The sequence below is a fragment of the Fukomys damarensis genome, unplaced genomic scaffold (assembly GCF_012274545.1).
Source record: "Fukomys damarensis isolate Sample0158 unplaced genomic scaffold, DMR_v1.0_HiC HiC_scaffold_15, whole genome shotgun sequence".
Classification (NCBI taxonomy): Eukaryota; Metazoa; Chordata; class Mammalia; order Rodentia; family Bathyergidae; genus Fukomys; species Fukomys damarensis.
Window position 1 is genome coordinate 339625 of NW_022900927.1, and position 21157 is coordinate 360781.

Sequence of the window (21157 nt, forward strand, 5' to 3'; positions counted from 1 at the left end):
GGGGGAAAAAAAAAAAAGAATCAACAACTGAAGTAATGAATAACTAATGCTGTTTTATGAAACAGTTGTAGGACCAGTGATTTAGCTCAGTGGTTTCGGCGCCTGCCTCACAAGCACAAGGACCCACGGACAATCCCTGGTACCAAAACAACACAAAACAAAAAACAAACTTATCATATGAAACATTTTGTGATGATTGGGTGGGAGTAGAGAGTTCTAAGTTTACCAAAAAAAAAAAACAAAAAAAAAAAAAATCACTGTTATCTCATTCCATGTATTTGTAGATTTTTAGCCTTCTCTCATCAGGTTGGTTGGTTGGTTGGTTTGTTTTTAATTTTAGTACCTTTCATTAATTTTTTTAATGACATACATGTTTACAATAAGTAGTATTTTTTAAACTGGATTGAACCCAGGACCTTCTCACTGAGCTATAGCTACAGACCTCTTTTATATATTTTATTTTGAAACAGGTTCTCCCCAAATTGCCCAAACTGGGCTCAATTTTCAATCCTTTTGCCTCATCCTCGCAGACTGCTGGGATTATAGGCATGTGTCACCACACCCAGCTAGACTTACATTTTTATTGCAGCAGAAAATCCCACAGAATGATATGATGCCTGGAAAGCTGAATTTTTTCCCCCTTTACTTTCAATTTAATAAACATAATTTGAATGTTTATCCAAGTTAAAGTCTGGATAAAATTTAGAGAAATCTCTTTTCCAACTCAAAGATGAGTTCTTTTTTCGCAATTTTTTTTTACTTTGATAGTGCGTAATTTCTAGCAACTTATATAAATGTAAATATGGAAGAAATCTCTTAAATGTTTGTATATTTATAGTCTCTGTCTCTACCTATTTCTCTGCCTCTCTCTCTCTCTCTCTCTCTCTCTCTCTCTCTCTCTCTCTCCTCCCCCCCCCCCCCCCCCTCTCTCTCTCTCTCTCTCTCTCTCTCTCTCTCTCTCTCCTGCACCACCACCCCCTCATTTCTCTGTCTCTTATCTCTGTCTACAGTGCTGCAGATCAAGTCCCAGGGCCTTGCTAAGCACGTGCTATACCACTGAGCTACATCACTAACCTTTCTTTTTTTAATTGGTCCTGCCTTTAATTTTTCAGTAAAGCCATCTCAGGATCTATATATAATTGAATGTTAATTAATGTGAAAGAGAGTCTCTAGGTATTTATACCATCACTGTGCCTTCCTTAATAGCAAATGAATGATTATGAGCAGCAGTAGGAGTTCCTCTCTTATGCATTGGTCATAACTATAAAATGAATTGTTAGGCCAGGTTCAGACTCAGATTTCTGTGAATTGAAAATTAAAACCTTTATTCTTTATTTTCATTATAAGTAGATATAAGGGCTAGAAGTATTTAAACTTTCTGATACAAATGTATACATGGAAAGGATATACCAGTAGTCCGTTGAAAACACTGGTTTATTTTTAAATATTGACATCACAGAGATAGTCCTAAGTGTTTTTCCACTTATTCTAACTGTGGGATACTAAGTTATTGGCAGGACAATTAACCACCCTTACTTTTAAAAGAACTAAATGTTATAATTTAGTTAAGCACATAAGTAACTGCATGATTCCAGATTTTTCTTTTATTGCCAGGATTAAACCCACATATAATTTAGTTTCTTCCTGAGATGATCCACTTAAAAGCAGAGGCACCAGAGCTACTTATTATTAATCCTAATTATTGTTATTATTTTTAGAACTTCGGGTCTACAAAAATCCAGCAGCCTGGGCAATCTGAAGAAAGAGACATCAGATGGGGTAGGTTCTGTGTTTTTCTTTTTTTCATTTATCCTAAGAAGCAAACGTTTAAGTTTCTTCAAATTTTCCCATTTTGCAAATAAAACTCATAGAAAGAGCTTGTTTCTTTCATGAAAAAGTCTTAGCTACCACAGTGTGGTTAATGATAAATATTATGTATGAATATAAACAATTGAAAATATTACATAAAACCAAGAACGAAGACTTTAATAAAACAAAAAATAAGTAGGAAACAAATGAAACTAAGATTTTGTAGCTTAGAAGTAATATAAATTTTTTCTTATTTATGAAAGTATATGTTATAAATTCAAAGCGTATACAAAAGAGTCCTGTAACAACCTTAAATGTTGTTGTTTTGAACAGGGAAAAGAGTCTATTCAGAAGCCTTCACAGGTAACTTTAATATCCAAATTAAAAATATAAAAATGTTTTTTACTTCCATTACATGTAATTGCTTAAATATCTCCAGTGGTCCAAAAATCTCAGACCCACCAAAACATTATGCTAAATCAAAGAAGCCAAACATGGAAGTCACATATTGCATGATTCTGTCTCTTTCCAGAGTAGATAATCTACAGAGACAGTGGTGTGAGGAGAGAAGAATGCATGATGGTGTGGGTTTTACTTTAGGTGACAGGACACTCTGAAACTGGATAAAGGTGGTAGTTGCACAGCATTGTGACTGTACTAAATGCTACTGAATTGTTCGCTTTAAATAGTTAATTTTATATTGTGTGAATTTCATCTTAGTTATTTAATCAACAAAACCATGAACTCACAATCATGCGATGTAATGTTCTTAATGATTGTAACTGGGCTTCCCTAAGCTTCACAGAAAGCCCTTCTAAATATTGTAGATGACTAATAATTTTATACAACCACTGTCCATCAGAGGCAAATGCCTTGGCATTTTTAAAGACTTTGTCAACACATTTCTTTTTTTCCAAGACTTTCATTCATGACCTTGAAAATGTTCCAGTTGGGTAGACAGGCTACTTCCAGGCCTAATCTTCTTTACTGTTGGCTCTCAGCCCTTGACTCATATGGAAACAGAACAGGAATACTGGAGACAACTATCATTAAGTTCCTTTTTGTTTTGTCAGTTTAATCATTGGTTAAAAGATTTTGACATCAGTGTTGAGACAGATAATAAGACCACTCTGTTGAACCATCCACTTTAATTACCATAAGCAGTAAATAGAGTAAAATCACCACCTTATATGCATGTCTCCCCTCACCTTTTTCTGAACCTCTGCAAAAAAAACAGAAGACAAGAGAAAGCTGGGCCTGGGCATTGTGGTACATGCCCATAATCCCAGCAAGAGGAGACTGAGGCAGGATCACCATAAATTTGAGGCCAACCTTGACAACACAGTGAGACCCTGTCTCAAAAAAAAAAAAAAAGATATTAGAGAAATGAGAACATGAAACCAAAAGCATCTTTGGGTAATACTAAAACAATATAGCATGCTATAACCCTATAATTGCCAGTTCAGATAACCAAAAAGCTCAAAATACACAGCTGCCTGTTGTTTATTATTCTTTGAGAAGAATGTTTGAAATAACTGGAATAAAATCTACTTATGTTGCGAATATAAAAGCTTAGATTCATGTCTGCTTTGTAGAATTATGTTTCTATTGATGTAGTTATAATACAAGAATGTGAATTGTGTTATAGTTCGGTATCATAACTGCTAGAAAAGTGAGAAATCAGCTATTACTAGCTATATTATATCTTGGTCAATGTCTTTTGAGGAGTGAGACAAAATTTGAGACTTTGTGTCTTAATTTTTAAAGCCCTAAATGCATATATTATAGATTAGTGATGGACACTTTTGTGTTGTTGCTCCTGTTAGTTTGTTTTGTTTTGTTTTGTTTTGTTTTGTTTTTTTAAGTAGCTTTCAGAATGGATTACAACAGTTATCGTTTTACACAAAGTTATAAATATGATTTGATGTTTATTATGAAGCCCCACATGTCCTAATGACTGTGCACATTAACACTCTGCTGCATCATTATCACCCTCTTTCAGGATAAAGTTCCAGGAGAAAACAGCATGTTTGGGAGTCTCCCTCCCAAAGCTGCAGGACATGAGGCCTCTGTGGATGACAACGCTTTTGGTACTCGAAAAGTCAGATCTTCTTTTGGTCGGGGCTTTTTTAAAATCAAAAGTAACAAGAGGACAGCAAGTGAACCAAACTTGGGTATGTATAGCCTAATCTTTCAGAAAAAGGAAAAGATTAACCTCTTCCCTTCCATTGTTCATTTATGTACACATTTCTGCTTCTCAGAGATGAAGGTGGGTGAAAAGTAAGCAAAAAGACTTCAGTGGATTCAATTTGGCACTGTGAACATATAACACCTTTCTCTGTCAAGCTCTGTCCTGTGGTATAAACAGTGAAAAGACCTAAAAATACGATTCTCTTTTGGTTCCTTTATAGACAGCTTCCTCTCTGTTTTAATAGTGCCTAAATTAAGCCCCTGTTGACAGCCCTGGCGGAGTCTGCGTGCCTCTCGTCCACTGTGTGTTTCATGAGGAGGAGTTTCTGATCTGTGTTTCATATTGTCCTCCCCTTTTGTTCTCTCGATTGGACTGCGTGTGATTGTGTGCATTGTTGGGATCTCGGAAGATCGTAAACGAAGTGCCAGTGCACCCACCCTAGGTATTGTACTCCTGCATGCCAGCCTTCACTAGTGCTATGCTCCAAGCTCATCTAATCCTGTTCTTGCCCTCTGTGATCTTTAGAAAGCAAGATGGCAGCAACCAGAAAATGTAGTTCTCCATTCCAGAGTGTTCTTTCCATCTTCTACTAAAAAAGGACTCCATAGAGCCTTTGCTTCCAAGCCTACATACTGTTTAGCCAGTGCTGCTGACATGTGGGAAGCTTTGAGAGCCCCTAGAGGTGCCTGGCAGCCCACAAAGTACAAGGCAAGAATGTCCTGGCGTTCTACCTCCTAGCTCTTTCTCCTCTGACACACGTATCATCACACACACTAACTTTCAGGCCCTTACAGTCCCTTAGTCATGGGTACTTTTTACCTAGCCCCCAAAAGGAAGTGTTTTTAGCCAGGTGACAAAGTTGTAGAAGACACTGGAGATGATAGCGTTAGACTTAACTTCTATTTGGGGAACGCTATTATGACATTTTATTACTTTGAAGATTGTGATAATAGTTATGGCAGAGATGACTTTACATATTATCAGGGGAGATTTTTGGAGAGTGGAAGTTCAGTTTTTTTCTTTATAGTGTAGTGTACAGAAAGAAAAATGTCCTCAAGAGACAAACCAATATTTTTTTTGTACCAGGTATTGAGCTCAGGACCTGGCATTTAGAAACAGGTGGCAAAACCACTGAGCTAAATCCCCAGTACCAATATAAATGAGGGTGAGCTGTGCAACATTTTCAGGAGTGCCCATACCCATTTTGGCTGTGGGCTGTGATTGGATAGAGTCCCTTGGGTTGTCCCAATAAGTGCTGTCACCTTATATATATACCTACCTGTCTGCTCACATGAACCAGTAGAAGTGACATGCTTTCTTTGTAATCTTCAGTATCTAGAATGAATGCTGGATACATAAACTGACCTTTTCAGACAACTATTTCAAATCATTTTCTGCATATTTCTTTCTTTATGTACTAGGGGTCAAACTCAGAACCCTGTGCTTGCAAGGCAGGTGTGATGCCAGTGAGCTAAATCCCAGCCCATTCTGCATCTTTCTTAGAAGAACTGTATTGTCATTGCTTACAGGCAAATGCTGCTTACTGTCACCTATAATCATAGCCCTGCTTCATGGAAAAATGAGCTTCTACAGCCTGTATATTTTGCTCCTAAGATATTTGCACAGCTTTTTCTTTATAAAGTATAAAATTTTATATTGAAACCACTAAGAGACATAAAATAACTAAAATAGTTCATCCTTGAGATGTAGCAGTGATGAATGTGAATATTTTTCTTTTTAAAGCACAATCAGTAGGCACTAATTTTATATCAAAAGAAAAAGTTCTACTTACCCAGTTAATTGCATTCCCAGTGCCTAAGAAATAATAGGTTGGGATAAATTTCTCAACAATATCCTAGTATTTGATAACTAATGTCTCTAAAAGCCAAAGGAGATAAAAAGAAAATGACAAAATTTGAACTGGAATAACAGGGATACTGTTACTTAATATAAAGTATCAAATAAAATAATTTGAGAGAAGAGACATTCAAAGATGTTGGGTGGATTAATTGAGTCCAGGAGGCCCCAGCACATTGAATTGACAATATGACAGACATTCATATATGAGGCTGGAGAGAGATTAGGCCCAAAGACTATGATGCTGCCTCCCTGTAATGAGTATGCCATTGTTTAGTGCTGAGCTTAGAGTGGTTGAGCTTTTCAGGAGATCCTTGCAACATCAGATTGGAATGGAGGAGAGAAGGTAAATGGGTGCTACAGCCAGGAAGAAACTGTCAAGTGACAGACCTAGGAGAGTGTTGCAGTGAGAGGATGGGAGGTGGGAGGAGTCCAGCAGTACCAAGTAGTAGACCAAGGTAGTGAAATTTTTTTATTATGAAATCAGAAAGGAAAAGAATGTAGCTATCCTGTCATACATTTAATCTCAAAAAAGTTGTGATCTTTAATTGTCTATAGACGAGTAAACTAGAGTAAAATGTACATTTTCATCTCACTTCATATTTTCAGTGTGTTCTCTATAAATCACTGACTTATAGACCAAGAGCAGAAGAATTCTTAACAGTTGCAGAAACCAAGAAGATTAATGATCATGTTCATTTCATATTTTAAATAAATCTTTATTCTGTCTTGGGATAGCTGAAACAGAAAAGGAGACAGCAGAGCAGCTGGATCTGGCTGGTGCATCTTCTCAGCCCAGAGATTCACAGGGAAACAGTACCTTCCAGATGTCTCCACTATCTCCAGATTCCAAAAAGAAATCCAGAGGTATCATGAGACTCTTTGGAAAGTAAGTGAAAGAGCGAACAAGTAGAGAGTCAGTCTTGTGTTTCATGTTACTCAAATGTAGGGAAAAGGAGGAATTTGGCAGAAAATGGGCATGAAATTTTAAGGCTTTTATGTGCTCTTATGGAAGGAAAATCCTGATTTGGAATCCATAAATTCACTGGGTCTTCGTATTTAAATTCAAATAACATTGTTAACTACACACAGAGAAGAATGACTCAAGTGTGCATACCAGTTTGAAACATTCTGATTAATTTTAAAGTCTAAGGCTCCCTCAAGTGTAATCATGGCCATATGTGTTGTGTTTCTTTAGACTTAGGAGAAGTCAGTCGACCACGTTCAACCCAGAAGACATGTCTGAGCCTGAATTCAAAAGAGGAGGGACAAGGGCAACTGCAGGTCCTCGCTTGGGTTGGTCTCGTGATCTTGGACAGACTAACAGGTAAGAACAAACAAACAAAGGGACTTTAGCATCTCTACCCAAGTATTAAGGCCTGTGACTGCCTATACTGTCAGCATCGTCACTGGGTTCAATAATCAAAGTCTGGCTAAACTACAGTGCCTGAGGGAAGGGCCCATCCTTTCTAGAGTGGTACAGTTTGTCAGTGGTTAATGATAAGTGCACAGAAGCTGAGCCCTGTGTGAGGCAGGTGCAGAGCCAGAGCTAAAGCGTCAGTGTTGGCTACATCTATACTGTGAAGGGAAAGGTGGGAGGGATTACATAGTAGTCAAAAGTAGGTCATAGGGGGTTGGTGCTGTAGCTCAGTGATAGAGCACTTGCCTAGCATGTACAAGGCCCTGCATTCAATTTCTAGCACCACACAAACCAACCCAAAAAAAGTAGATGCTAGAGAGACTGCTTGAATTTGGTTTCTGGTCTTTCTACTTCCTACCAGCGGGGTGACCCTGAGCAGTGATTCCCATGCCTCTGTTTTTTCATCATCAGCTTCATAATTAGTACCTACTTCAAAAGGTGGTTGTGAAGATTAGATGAGTTATTACGTGTAAGTAGCTGGCAAATAATAACTGTTCAGTAAACATTAAAGATTAATGGAGCCTGAAAGATATAAATTCTACCAGAGTTCTTAGATGTAATGTTTTACCTGTTAGGACTGTAAGATCTTTTCCTATATTCTTATCAGAGTATAGAGCTGATTTGGAGCCAACATTCTCATCTACTGAGCATGAAGGGGTGAGTTTGGCAAACACAGAAAAAAAGTGTTGATACTGAATCTTATAAAAATGTAGTGGGCTGAAACCTTTTCTACACCATCTTTCCTATGTAGGTGAGACACTGCGTGCAGCTTTCATCAAGGAGTCTCTCTTTGGCCTTATTTAAATATTCAGTGTTCTCATTTGCCATATGTTCTCTCTGAACGTAGTAAAGGACTTCCCTATGCTAAAGTGTTTTGTTCACTCTTTCCCGCACTTAAAGCATGCTATCCTCGTCTCTTGATTATCAACTACAAAGAAACCATAATTCTGCCAAAGTTATTTCATGGCTGATTTGAATTTCAGAGTAGATTTGCAACTGGATGTTTTCTGTTTGGGAATCTAATCTTTCAGCCACATTGAAATTGGTTCACTGACTTACACATTCTTTTTCTTCTTCTTCTTCTTCTTCTTCTTTTTTTTTTTGTTTTTGTTTTTGTTTTTGTTTTGTTTTTTTGAGACAGGGTCTCATTATGTAGTTGAAACCGACCTGGAGCTCACTATGTAGCCCAGGCTGGTCTTGAACTCATAGCAATCCCCCTGCTGCAGCCTCCCGAACGCTGGGTTTACAGGTGTGTGCCACCATGCCCTTTAGTCTTTTTACTATAGTCTGGTTTTAGATTTCCATTTTTGATTAGTACATGTGTGCAGTTCATCATGGTGCATTACTTATGGGGCATTGGCATGGATACGTGACACACTCTGGTCCCTTTTTTCACCCTCATCCCCTCCCCTCCCTCCACCCATCACTCGATGCCCTCCCTTTTTAAGTACATATTTGCAGTACATAAAGTTTGCACTCCTCGTGTGCAGTTGGTACAGGTACATGATGCATTCTTGCCAAATCACTTTGAATCTTTTGCAGTTTCATTTGAAACAAAGACAGTTATATTCAAACCATATTAAACTGTAGTACTTCCTCCTCGAAAATGCACTAAAAATTCAACTTTTCATGGCTAAATGTGTATTCATCAAGAAATTTCCATATCTCCTGAATGTACAGCTATTCAAACTAATGATAAGCCATGGAGTTGGCTTTAAACTTTGATGTTTCTCATAAAGTCCTTCATTTTCCTGTAGTGACTTGGATATGCCTTTTGCCAAATGGAGCAAGGAACAAGTCTGTGCTTGGCTGGTGGAACAGGGGCTGGGGTCCTACCTGAATTCTGGCAAGCACTGGATTGCATCTGGCCAAACCCTTTTGCAGGCTTCTCAACAAGATTTAGAGAAGGTGACTGCTTCTTCATTCACAGAATACTGAAAGAAAGAAAATATGAATGTAGAATTGTTTTTTATTCAGAAAGGGGTATGGGTAGAGTCACTGTTACAGACACTTGAAAGAGTTTGACTTTCCAGACATTTCCTGCTTATTTTGCCTCATGCACTGAAAAGGAAGGGCCTCCTTTGACTTTTTATGGTACACCTGAGCCACTGAACATTTCAATGACTTATATAGCCATAATAATAAACCTTAAGTTCATATTTCTCAACATCGTGTTATGGCCTTATTGACTTACATTTCACCTTTATTTTATTTTTTTGTTTGTTTGGTACCGGGGATCGAACTCAGGCCCTTGCCGCTTTCGAGGCAGGTGCCAGAACCACTGCACTAAATTACTGGCCCCTACATTTCACCTTTATTTTGAAAAAGGAAAAAAAAAATCACCCTATATTTTATGTCCCAATAATTTAACATTTTGCACAAAATAGTAAAATTTTTATTACGCATAATGCAAGTCCTATCTTACATAGAAAATGAGTCACTTGGGAATGTTTAACACAGCACTGAAGGAATTGTGGTCATCTTGGATCTCTAGAGATGTATTATTCAGTAATATTTCATGACCCCAAGTTAGTATTCTTATTTAATGTAGAATTGGATCTTCAACACTAGCATCGTTTTGGAGGAGTTTCTACATTTTTGCCAGTGCAGCCAGCCCGTGTGGGTAGAATTGTAAAGTCATTGTTTCTGTTTATTACATCAGGAACTTGGAATCAAGCATTCACTTCATCGAAAGAAACTCCAGCTGGCATTGCAAGCCCTCGGATCTGAAGAAGAAACTAATCATGGAAAGTTGGATTTCAACTGGGTCACTAGTAAGATGTTTTTATGTTTTAAAAAATAATAATAAATATTGCTGTCCTTTTCATCACAAAAAAGAAAAAAGTTTTGTGGCATGGCAGTGATACTGCTTTGTCTCTTTTAGGATGGTTGGATGATATTGGCCTTCCCCAATATAAGACCCAGTTTGATGAAGGACGAGTGGATGGCCGAATGCTTCACTACATGACTGTTGTAAGTGCTTCATCCTGGTGTTTGAGGAGAAAGGTAGTGGCCAGTTAATAACCTCAAGGATTTCAACTGTTATCTATCATTTAAAAAATATTCTTATGGAAGATTCTCTTTCCTCTCCTCCTCTTTTTTCTTCTTCAATAAGAAATATGTTGTCAGTGTGCCAATAGTACATGTTTCCTTGTTTGTTTTCTGGGTGAGACTGGTGCTTATCTTGACACTGCCCTTCAAATCACCTGAACACCTCAAACACACCTGCTTGGGTGTGTTTGATGTATTTGGAAATGTTCCCAGTAGCCACACAAAATTTTTCCTTGAGGGACTAATTAGTGATATGTGTTAATACTTATAATTTCTTCTTCTCTCTTTTCTAGCACCAACAACAAACAAAAAAACACAGAAAATAGATTCTCTTTTGTAATGACCCTGTCAGAGCCCTGGAATTGCATTCTTCTGTCAGATCATTTCAAAGGGAAAAAACAGTTGACAGTCAACTTTAAATGGGGTCCTGAAAGGATTTTGTTCAGAACAGGAAAAGGGGATTTGGTTACTAAATAAAGGTTTTGAAATCCCTGGCAGACTTGTGAAGCATATTCCAATGTTTTGCAACTTCCCTAGAAAGGTCCTGCTCCTATAGGCCAACACAGTTACTCAGTTAGTACTTCTTTCTGCTTTTTTGCAGGATGACTTACTGTCTCTGAAGGTTGTGAGTGTGCTGCACCATCTCAGTATCAAAAGGGCCATCCAAGTTCTGAGGATCAATAACTTTGAACCCAACTGTCTACGGAGGCGTCCATCTGATGAGGTAGCATTTCCAACGGAGTCTATAACAGCCATTTCTTATGTGTGTCCCTGTGTGTACAAAACTAAGACCCATTTCATCTTGGAGCCTGAAAGGAAAGCCAGTGTCTTTTGAACCTTGAATCCAACCATTTATTTCTTAAGCTTTGCTTTCCTGTATTCCTTCCTTTTTACCCCCCCATGACGGTTCCACTGTGTAATAAAAGCAAAGGTTTTTTCATTTTTTTATAGATATATTTTTGTGTCCTGCCTTCTTAATCTACATTCCTAAATATTAGTATAAAAAATTTCCTTTTTCTTAGTGTGGAAGAAAGCTTGAAACTCTGTGATATACGTTCTTTAAAAGAGAATTCAAGGGCCAGGGATTTAGCTCAGTGGTTCTGCTGCCTGCTTTGCAAGCACAAAGACCCGAGTTCGATCCCTGGTACTGAAAAAAATAAAAGAGAATTCAAATCAACACTTTTTCTTTAATAATGTGGGAGCCAGACATGGTAGCACATGCCTATAATCTCAGCATTTGAGAGGCTAAGGCAGGGGGACTGCAATGAATCTAAGAGTAGCTTAGGTTCCATAGTTATTTCAAGTCCAGCTTTAACTACATGGCAAGACTCTGTCTCAAAAAACATTTAGTGGGGTGTTAAGTCATAGTGCTCTGTAGGGTAGAATTCTAGGTTATACGTGCAGCTTTAATATGAAGAATCTTGTCAACAACAGCTGAAGTTCCTGGTGGTTGTTTGTTCCCACAGAGTAGTATTACCCCTTCTGAAGTTCAACAATGGACCAATCATCGCGTGATGGAGTGGCTGCGCTCTGTGGACTTGGCCGAATATGCCCCCAATCTCAGAGGCAGTGGGGTCCATGGTGGACTCATGGTAAAACTCTATTTTACATTGGCTTCTCATTTTATTTCCTTTGCTTGAATGAATGGGATATTGTAGGTTGAGCAAAACTGAATTGCTTCAAAATCTACAATCCAAAAGTCAACACCTAACCTCATAAAATGAGTTGCACTCAAAAAACAAGAGTACTAAAAACATTAAATAAAATTAATATGAGGTTATATTTATGAAACACAAATGAATTTCATATTTAGACGTGCATCGCACCCCAAGAGTCCTCATTATATATATATATACAAGTATTCCAAAATTTAAAAAGAAATCCCAAATCTGGAACATTCCTGGTCCCAAGCATGTCATATGAGATTCACTCTGTATCAGTTTATTTGTCATCGAAAGTCATCTAATCTAACCCTCTTACACTATTTCTAGTGAATCTTTACTTTCAGAATACTTTTATTTTATAAAACTCTAGATCAGATTTAAACCCATTTCTCCTTTAGTGTCCTCTTTCATGTTGAAAAACATCTCTCTCTCCTGATCACCGTTTAAAACCCTGGCAAGTATACAGGTTGTATTTTTCCACACTGATGTGGCATGAGGAGTTGGCTTCCAGAGGCAGTGCTCCAGAGAGTCAGAGGTATAGGTGTTACAAAACCGGAAGCCTAGATTATAGGACCAGCTCCACCACTGTGAAATTTGAAGATAAAAGTCCATTCCCTGTGTGCTATCCTGTGCTTTTCAGAAGGTCATTGGAGATAACCCAAATGAAAGAAACTGCAAATTGTGAAGGTACACTGCAAACATGGATGATCTCTGATACCTTTCAACATTTGTTTTTTACAGGTGCTAGAACCTCGTTTTAATGTAGAAACAATGGCTCAGTTATTAAACATTCCACCAAATAAGACGTTGTTGAGAAGACACTTGGCCACTCATTTCAACCTTCTGATTGGTGCTGAGGCCCAACACCAGAAGCGAGATGCCACAGAGTTACCAGATTATGTACTTTTAACAGCTACTGCCAAAGTGAAGGTGGGTTCAGGCTGGTACCATCTAATAAAGTGCACGAAACAAAGGCCAGTTTTTGCCTGGTACCTGCTATTCTGTTTCCTACTGTAACTAACTTTTGTGGGTAGATTTAAAGTGTGTGTATTTTTCTTTTTCTTTGTTTGTTGGTTTGTTCTTGTTTTTTTGAGATAGGGTCTCACTGTGTAAAGCTGGCCTTGAATTCACTATGTAGCCTCAAACATACAGCAGCCCTCCTGCCTCAGCCTCCCAAGTGCTGGGATTACAGACAAGTATGGACCACCATGCCTGACTGAAGTATGCACATGTTCAGGAGTAATTAAAATAATGAATTTTTGAAGGTTTCTGCTTAATCCATTTATCTTACTGGCATTAATAAAGAGCAGGATGTTGGCTTTTATAGCTGACGTATCCTCACTGCGGAGAACCTCATCTTGGACCCAAATATTAGCTGCAGTCTTGTTTTTCCTGTAGGAAAAGAAAAATTTCTCCTTGTACAGATTCACCTTTTCTGGCTTATATTTGGCCAGTTTTACAAGTTAGACAATGCTTCAAGATAGACAAGCAATCCATTCTCTAATGGATTTGTGGATTATATCAAATTCAGACTATTTTTTTTCCTTTTAAATTATTTGTTGGCCAGATGTGGTAATGCATGCATATTATCTAGCATTTGGGAAGCTGAGGCAGGAAGATCACAACAATTTCAAGGCCAGCGTGGGCTACGTAGTAAGATGAAATCCATCCTGAACTACATAGCAAGTCCCTGGCTCAAAAAAACCTAAATACCATTGGCACTTGCCTGGCAAGTGCAAGGTCCTGTGTTCAATTCCCAGTACGAGGGGGGAAACTAAATAAATAATTTGTATCGTAACTCTGCTTAATATGAATTATCTCAGCCACCTTAATGTGGAGGTAGAGTTTGTCAATTCTTCCAGAAGTGTGTGCCAAGTTCTTTTTGTTTGTTTATTTTGTGTTTACTCTGTCTATCTGGCTTTGAACCTCTTTAAAAGATATGCCAGATTTGAAGCCTTTGAGAAAGTTCTGCTTAAATTCTCAGTCATCTTGGTAATCTCAGGGACTATTTAATGGCTGAAATGGAGTTTCTCTTCCATGTATCACTAAAATTGTCTCTAAAAGAATGAGAATGCTTTTATCAGTTACCAGTCCTTCTGTGGAAGCAGAACAGACACAGACAGAATCACTTATCTTAGCCTGAAAACCCTTTCAGATTAAATTCATCCTGAGAAATCGTATTACATTAAGTCCTGTGTAATCAAAACAAAGGGTCTTAGCATATTTAATTTATCTCAGCGGCTATCCGGCTACTTTACGTGAATAAAAGGAATAAGATTAATCTTGTTATTCTTTCATATACCATATGCCTGGGTGCATTTTTTTTGTTGCGCAGGTTTAATCGAGTTACTTTTCCCTATGTGATGAGGTATATAATTTAATTATACATGTTATAGGTCCTTTGTAATATGAATTTAATCCAATCCATGGGTGTTTTTATTTACTTTTAAAGCCAAAGAAACTTACCTTCAGCAATTTTGGAAATCTGAGAAAGAAAAGACAGGAAGATGGAGAAGAATATGTTTGTCCAATGGAACTGGGACAGGCATCAGGAAGTGTCTCAAAGAAAGGATTTAAGCCTGGTTTGGACATACGCCTATATGATGAAGATGATTTCGATCGGTTAGACCGGGTAAACAAAATACTATATATGTCTCTTAAAGTGTGCGCTGCATTCAGACACTGACTGGAAACTTCATACACTATATCTAGCAATTGAGGTTTTTTTCTTAAAATCCCTCAAATATAGTAAAGTAACAATGAACACTTACAGATTACTATATTCCAGGTTCTGTGTTGTTATTTGGGTACGTAAACTGGAGCACAGAGAGGCTTAGTAGGTAGCCCAAGTTCTCCATGGAAACAAGAAAAAACTTGCCTCACTTCTGCTTACATTGTGTTCATTTTGCTTCACTATCCTTATTATCAAAATGATATCACGTGGTTTGTTCTTTGCAGATGGAAGATTCAGAAGGTACAGTGAGACAAATAGGTGCGTTTTCTGAAGGCATCAACAATCTCACAGTAAGTTTGCACAATGAATGGAAAATGCTCCCCTAATACCTGTGAACACAATTCCGAAGGACTGCCTGTACATTGGAGAAGATGTAGTTCTGAGCTCAGGACTTACAGTGTGTGTGACTTCCTGTCTCCTTGTTTTCCAGCACATGTTAAAAGAAGATGACATGTTTAAAGATTTTGCTGCCTGTTCCCCCAGTGCCAGCATTACAGATGAAGATTCAAATGTTTAACTGTGGAAACTGGATAAGCACTTGGAACCCTTAGTCTTTTTTCCACTTTATTTTTCAAATACAGTGTATACAGCATGCAAGAGATTGTATTTTGTTTATCGTCCTAATTTCGGTTCCTACAGAAGTAGAAATGGAAATTGGGAAATGTGCCTATTTAGAAGTTGCCACAAAAATGAGACACTGGTAAAGAGAGTATAATTGTTTTTCCTCTATTTAATGTAAAAATCTATGATATATTTAAAATGTTGCATTTAAAAATGAGTGTTTTACCAGTGTTTCCATCCACACCCCCTGTATGGAGGGTTTGGGGAGCAGTGACCGGTGTGGGAATGACTTGGGCAATCTGCATTACCGCGGCCATCTCTGCAGGACATGCTGTGCTTTAAAGACGAGTATGTGCAACCTCGTTAGGCAATGTGTGCCCGCTAAATGACAGTTGCACCTCCACTTGCCGTTTATTTTATATTTTTTTCTAAATATATATGTACACACACAGTACATAGAAAATAAAGCTTTTTATTATATAAGGAAGATGAAGAAAAGGTTACATCAAAAGGAAAATACCTCTCAAATGTCTAAATTTCCATATACCAGCTAGTTCCTAAAGAAATTAAAATGATAACTTCTTTCTCTACAGCTGAATTTTAACAATGTTGGTCATTGAAACTAAGTAAATATACATGAAATACCCCTTTCCTTGGTGATACCCACAAAATTCTTGAACAGTTTAAATATTTCATTCCTTTTTTTTTTTTTTTTTTGTACCAGGGATTGAACTCGGGTCCTTGTGCTTCCAAGGCAGGCAGTGGAACCACTGAGCTAAATCCCCGGCCCAAATACTTCATTCTTAATTTTGGATCTCTTTACCTTATAAGGAAGAATTTGAGGGACATGAATACACTATAACTTGAATGCATTCAGAAGTATTTGTACACTTAAAATTTTGCAAAAAATTTTCTACAGAAACAAAAATCAAAACAAAAGCCTTTACAGTATTGTTTTTGTTTTTTTTTTCTTTGCCAAATACATCGTTATATCATTGCTAATACTGCACTACACCTGCTAATTGTGTGTTTTCTCAGACTGTCAGTGGGGCAGAATTCAAAAATTCTGAGGCTGCAACATTAGTTTTGTAATGACTTTCTTTTAGACAAAATGTTACACAACACCAAAATACTCTTTATAAAGAACATAGAAAACTGCAGCAAAAACATTGTGTTTATCTTGTTGTTGTTGGTTTAGGAGAAGTCCGTTTTTCGTTCAGTAGTACATAATTGTTCATGATAGTTAACTGTCTAGAGTGGGTGTTTATGAATTGGAGCAGAGGTGGGCGGTTCAGTTTGTCCCAGTGGACTTGGTTTTAAACCATATTGGAGTATCAGTGGTATTTTTCATTTTCAGCAAATTACCAGGCTATTCATCAAGGAATTTATAACACTAAATTATTGTGTATTCATCACTAAAATGATTTGACGCTAACAATGGTTTTATTTGAACTCTACCTAATTCAATTTGGTAAATGTATTAGACTCATCCTGTATTTGGGTTTTATTTTAATGTGAATTTATGGCATCATTTGAAAAACTCAAATTTGTTATTAGAACCTGGTTCAAAATACCATAAGACTGTTACAGATACCAAGCATTCTTCATTCAGGACAATATAACATAGCTGATGATAGATGATATGGTTAAATAGTTTGATGATATATTTTATTTATAAAATATATGCTGCTGGTAATGCCATATGAAAAGAAATAAAGTCAATTGATAATTGACTCATGTTTTTATTGTCATCATTTAATTTGTCTTTGTTCAAAATAAAAAGTAGGGCTGGCATGGTAATGCACACCTAATCCCAGCACTCACAAGGCTGAGGCAGGAGGATCACCTTGAGTTCAAAGTCAATCTGGGCTACATAATGAGTTCAAGGCCAGCCTGAACTACAAAGTAGGACCCTGTGTTAAAAAGCAAATTAAGGGCTGGGGATTTAGCTCAGTGGTTCTGCTGCCTGCCTCGCAAGCTCAAGGACCCAAGTTCAATCCCCTTGGGGATTTAGCTCAGTGGTTCTGCTGCCTGCCTCGCAAGCTCAAGGACCCAAGTTCAATCCCCAGTATGGAAAACAAAAAAAAGAAAAAACAAATTAAAATGCAAACTCTAGTTTTTAAACTATAAAGTTTCTTGAGTAGTGTTCATAAATGAACCAACAGAGAGAAATTTGAGATCTTTGAGAAACTTGTGTGTGAAAGAAGATATATGCAACTGAGCTAAGAAATGAATTAGGAAAAGCATACAGAAACAACTTACCTGGAGATCTGAAGTTAGTTGTAGAAAGAGATATATGGAACCTGGTCTTGTTGGCATATGCCTGTAATCCCAGCACTTTGGGAGCTGAGGCAGGAGGTCAAAAGTTTGAGCCCATCCTTGGTGACTTAATGAGACACTCTCTTAAAATAAAAGGGGATAGTTTATAGTGTCAAGGCCCTTGATTCTGTCACCAACAGTGCAAAAAGAGCAAAGGAAGTAGGATAGCAGGTAGGATAAGCTGGACATGTTAGCCTGCACCTATAATCCCATCTATTCAGTAGGATGATGTAGGAGGTATCACAAGGTCAAGCCCCCATTCTGACAGTTTAGCAGCTTAGCAAGGCCCTTTCTCAAAATTTAAAATATACCCAAAAAAGTCTGGAGATGTAGCTCAGTGTGAAGGCCCTGGCTGATTTGATCCCCAGTGACACACAAAAACAAAAAGTAGAATGAATATAGCCTAGAGAATAAAAGCTGTTTTGTGTGGCATTTACTATCTCTAACTTAATAAAATACAACCCTCCCAAATGACAAACAGGGAATCTCAATGTTTGTTTAGGTATATGTCTATATACTTAGCTATACCAAGGAAGCTGTAGAGGTGAGGAAACTGGCCATTTTAGCAGATGACTTCATTGCAGAACTTTCCCTCTACAGAGGAAGAAATTCTGCACAACATTCACATGTGTGATATTTGGGAGCAATATTGACTGGGATACAGAAAATGGGGCAGAAAGCATCACAACAGGTGGCTCTGGAGAACAACAAAGAAATTCTTGGTGTCTGTGAGGTGGCCAGTGATGCTATAGTTCATGCAGCTCAAAAACTGAAGGAGTATCTCGGATTGGAGTATCCTCTGAGTAGACTCTGCCCAGCTGCAAATACCCTGAATGAGATCTTCTTAATCCACTTCATCACTTTCTGTCAAGAAAAAGGAGTTGATGAATGGCTTACTACCACCAAGATGACCAAGCACCAAACCTTACTGTTTGGGGCAGACTGGATCTGGACCTTTTGGGGATCCGATAAGCAAATAAGGCTTCAGCTTGTCGTACAGACTCTGCAAATGACTTCTCTTCCTCTAGTAGAGCCAAAGCCTTGTGATCTCTTCAATCCACAGTCAAGGCCAGAGGAGTCTTCCTGGAAGAAAAGTAGATTTGATAAGCTGGAAGAATTCTGTAACTTGATAGGAGAAGATTGTCTGGGCCTGTTTATCATCTTTGGTGTGCCAGAAAAACCTAAAGATGTCAGAGGAGTCATCCTAGACAGCGTTAAAAGTGAGATGCTGAGGAGCCATCTGCCAGGACAGAAAGCTGTGGAACAATTTGTCCTGGATACTCAAGAGTGTGTCTCCATGAGAGAGCTGCTCGGAAACTATCTGAGTAAGAAAGACGGGCTGAGAGAGGTGGGCAAGGTTTATATTCGCATCCTCTGAACTGGATTTGTGTGAGGTGACTGGCATGTAAGATAAAAAGCAAGTTTTATTTTCATGAACAAGATCATCTACTTAGATCATTGACTGAAAATGATTACTTGGATCAAAACATGTTAGTGTCACAGTTAAAGAACAAAAACTGGCCATGTTTCAGAAACACTTGTGATTTAATTTGACCTTTCTTCATTATTCAATAATAAAAACTGGGAGAAAGGATAATAAAGTCAAACAAAAAATTTGATTTGCAAAACAAAGTATCTTTTAAATAGTAAATATAACACTCAAAAGTTGAAAGAGTTTTTAAATTGCTGTTGGTGGGAGGTGGGTAAGGAGGGCTGTGGGATAGACTACAGAGCAGTTTGCAATGCCAGTTTAAATTCACATGTCTCTTATTTTCTGGCCTACACTCCTGCTGCCTTCTAGCTGCTCTGCATGGAAAGGACTTTGGTGGATTTATTTTGGGATTAAATTGTTAGCTTTACTCACCATTTAAAAACAGCCACCCATAGAACAGTTCCTTGTTATAATAATGTTTGTTAATATTTAGAGTAAGGAATGTGTACTCAGAGAATAGCCATTTTTGCTTCACAGCTTGTGTGGGATTTAATAGTACTAGAAAGAAGCACCACTGAATTCATTAGGCAGCCCAGATTCTCTACATACATTATTATTGCACATGTATCCTCTGTGACTTTAACAGGCATTTGTTTCTGTTTGACAAAGTAAAGAGGTTAAATAATTCCTTCAGTTATAAAGCTGCTAAGTAGCTTAAAAAATTAAAGTCTGGGGCCAGGGATTTAGCTCAGTGGTTCTACCACCTGCTTTCCAAGCGTAAGGTCCTGAGTTCAATCCCCGGTACCAAAGAAAAAAAAAGAAAAAGTTTGTCCATTTACAAAGATGTATGTTAGAATCATATAAAGAAAATTATTTGAGCCGGGCATAGTGGTGCACACCTGCAATCCCAGCACTTGGAAGGCTGAGGCAGGAGGATCACTGTGAGTTCAAGACCAGCCTGGACTACATAGTGAGTTCCAAGTCAGTCTCAACTACATAGTGAGACCCTGTCTCAAAAAAAAAATTGATTTGACTCTAATCTGCTACAATTGCTGAGACCACAAAGATGATTACCTACAAAGGTGCTGCTTAATTGCTGTTGCCTTTTTTCTTTCTTTCATTTCCTGGCCTTACTCTGCTGCTGTCTCCAGCTGATGAACGGCATCTTCACCGAGGTGCAGCTCTTACAAAGCATGAGCCGAATCTCAACTGCAACTAAACCCTGAAAATGTTTTCTGACAGTCTTCTATGGCCTTTGCTCTATTTTGGAATTTAAGGCACTTATTGTTAGGTCCAGTGGGTCTGGCATCTAGAGGTCTCATTTTCATTCTCCAATGCAGAAGGGAGTCAGAACAGAGGACCAGTTCAAAGTGAAAGTAATTTTATTGTAGATATTGCAAAAGGAAATGATAAAGAGCCACAGAAGTGGTGGGGCCCAGAGCTGGGATGCTGCGGAATCTGGAGCTTCAATGCTGTTTTGTGGGCTTAGGGGTCCTGCCTCCTCCAAGGGTCACTATTATACGCAGCTAAATTAGGTACAAATATTGTAGGCAGTCAGGCATGGCGAGGCTTTTGGGGATCAATGCAAAAGATGAAAACATCACAGATGTTCAGGGGCACATCTGTTGGAAGCCAGTCCTCAAAGATGAGAGGACAAGACTATACACTTCCCAAGGGATACGCGGCCATACCCTGCCCAGTGAAGTCTACATAGACCTCAGTCACCCCAGTGGGTGACCAAGACCTCCAGATCCATCGTTTCCTATAAATGTTCTTTACTCTTCCCACATACTCTTGCTTTGTGATCTTCCCCATTACCTAAGAGCTATGCTTATAATCTTATTGGTTGATCATAGTTTCATCTCACATTGTACCCACCTTGTGGCTCTTCCCCTGTGAAGTAGGGTTCCTGACAACCTATCCAGATGCCCTTCTGCCTCTCAGGAGCTAAAATCTCCCTTTCAATAAATATTTCCTACTCAACCTCCATTCTTTAAAATTCATTCTTTGATTTTAGGGAACACGAACTCAGTGAATCTGACGTCTAGCAGGTCGGGAGTTAATTCCCCTATATTATTTAGAGGCCCTATATCATCACTACCTGATGGGTTATTGTACT

General features: G+C 38.1%; 2 protein-coding genes across 8 annotated transcripts in view; both read left to right on the forward strand.

Annotated features, from left to right (window-relative positions):
* Nucleotides 1–16982, forward strand: part of Ppfibp1 (PPFIA binding protein 1) — a 112247-nt gene extending 95265 nt beyond the window's left edge. For 3 of the 7 annotated variants that reach the window (XM_033763518.1, XM_010628994.3, XM_010628995.3), the window contains 15 exons: nucleotides 1719–1779; nucleotides 2143–2172; nucleotides 3812–3983; nucleotides 4410–4442; nucleotides 6596–6746; nucleotides 7056–7184; nucleotides 9035–9185; nucleotides 9940–10051; nucleotides 10162–10250; nucleotides 10930–11052; nucleotides 11795–11920; nucleotides 12734–12922; nucleotides 14445–14624; nucleotides 14951–15016; nucleotides 15157–16982. In XM_033763518.1, the coding sequence (XP_033619409.1) occupies nucleotides 1719–1779; nucleotides 2143–2172; nucleotides 3812–3983; nucleotides 4410–4442; nucleotides 6596–6746; nucleotides 7056–7184; nucleotides 9035–9185; nucleotides 9940–10051; nucleotides 10162–10250; nucleotides 10930–11052; nucleotides 11795–11920; nucleotides 12734–12922; nucleotides 14445–14624; nucleotides 14951–15016; nucleotides 15157–15243 (1699 nt within the window). In that variant the 3' untranslated portion in view covers nucleotides 15244–16982. The remainder of the gene's footprint in view (nucleotides 1–1718; nucleotides 1780–2142; nucleotides 2173–3811; nucleotides 3984–4409; nucleotides 4443–6595; nucleotides 6747–7055; nucleotides 7185–9034; nucleotides 9186–9939; nucleotides 10052–10161; nucleotides 10251–10929; nucleotides 11053–11794; nucleotides 11921–12733; nucleotides 12923–14444; nucleotides 14625–14950; nucleotides 15017–15156) is intronic. The other 4 variants (XM_010628997.3, XM_010628999.3, XM_010628998.3 and 1 more) reach the window with 3 other exon arrangements.
* A 1177-nt stretch (nucleotides 16983–18159) lies between these two features.
* Rep15 (RAB15 effector protein) lies at nucleotides 18160–18984 on the forward strand. The gene has a single exon (XM_010628988.1). The coding sequence runs from the start codon at nucleotides 18274–18276 to the stop codon at nucleotides 18982–18984; it is 711 nt and encodes a 236-aa protein (XP_010627290.1). The 5' UTR covers nucleotides 18160–18273.
* Nucleotides 18985–21157: the final 2173 nt, after the last annotated feature.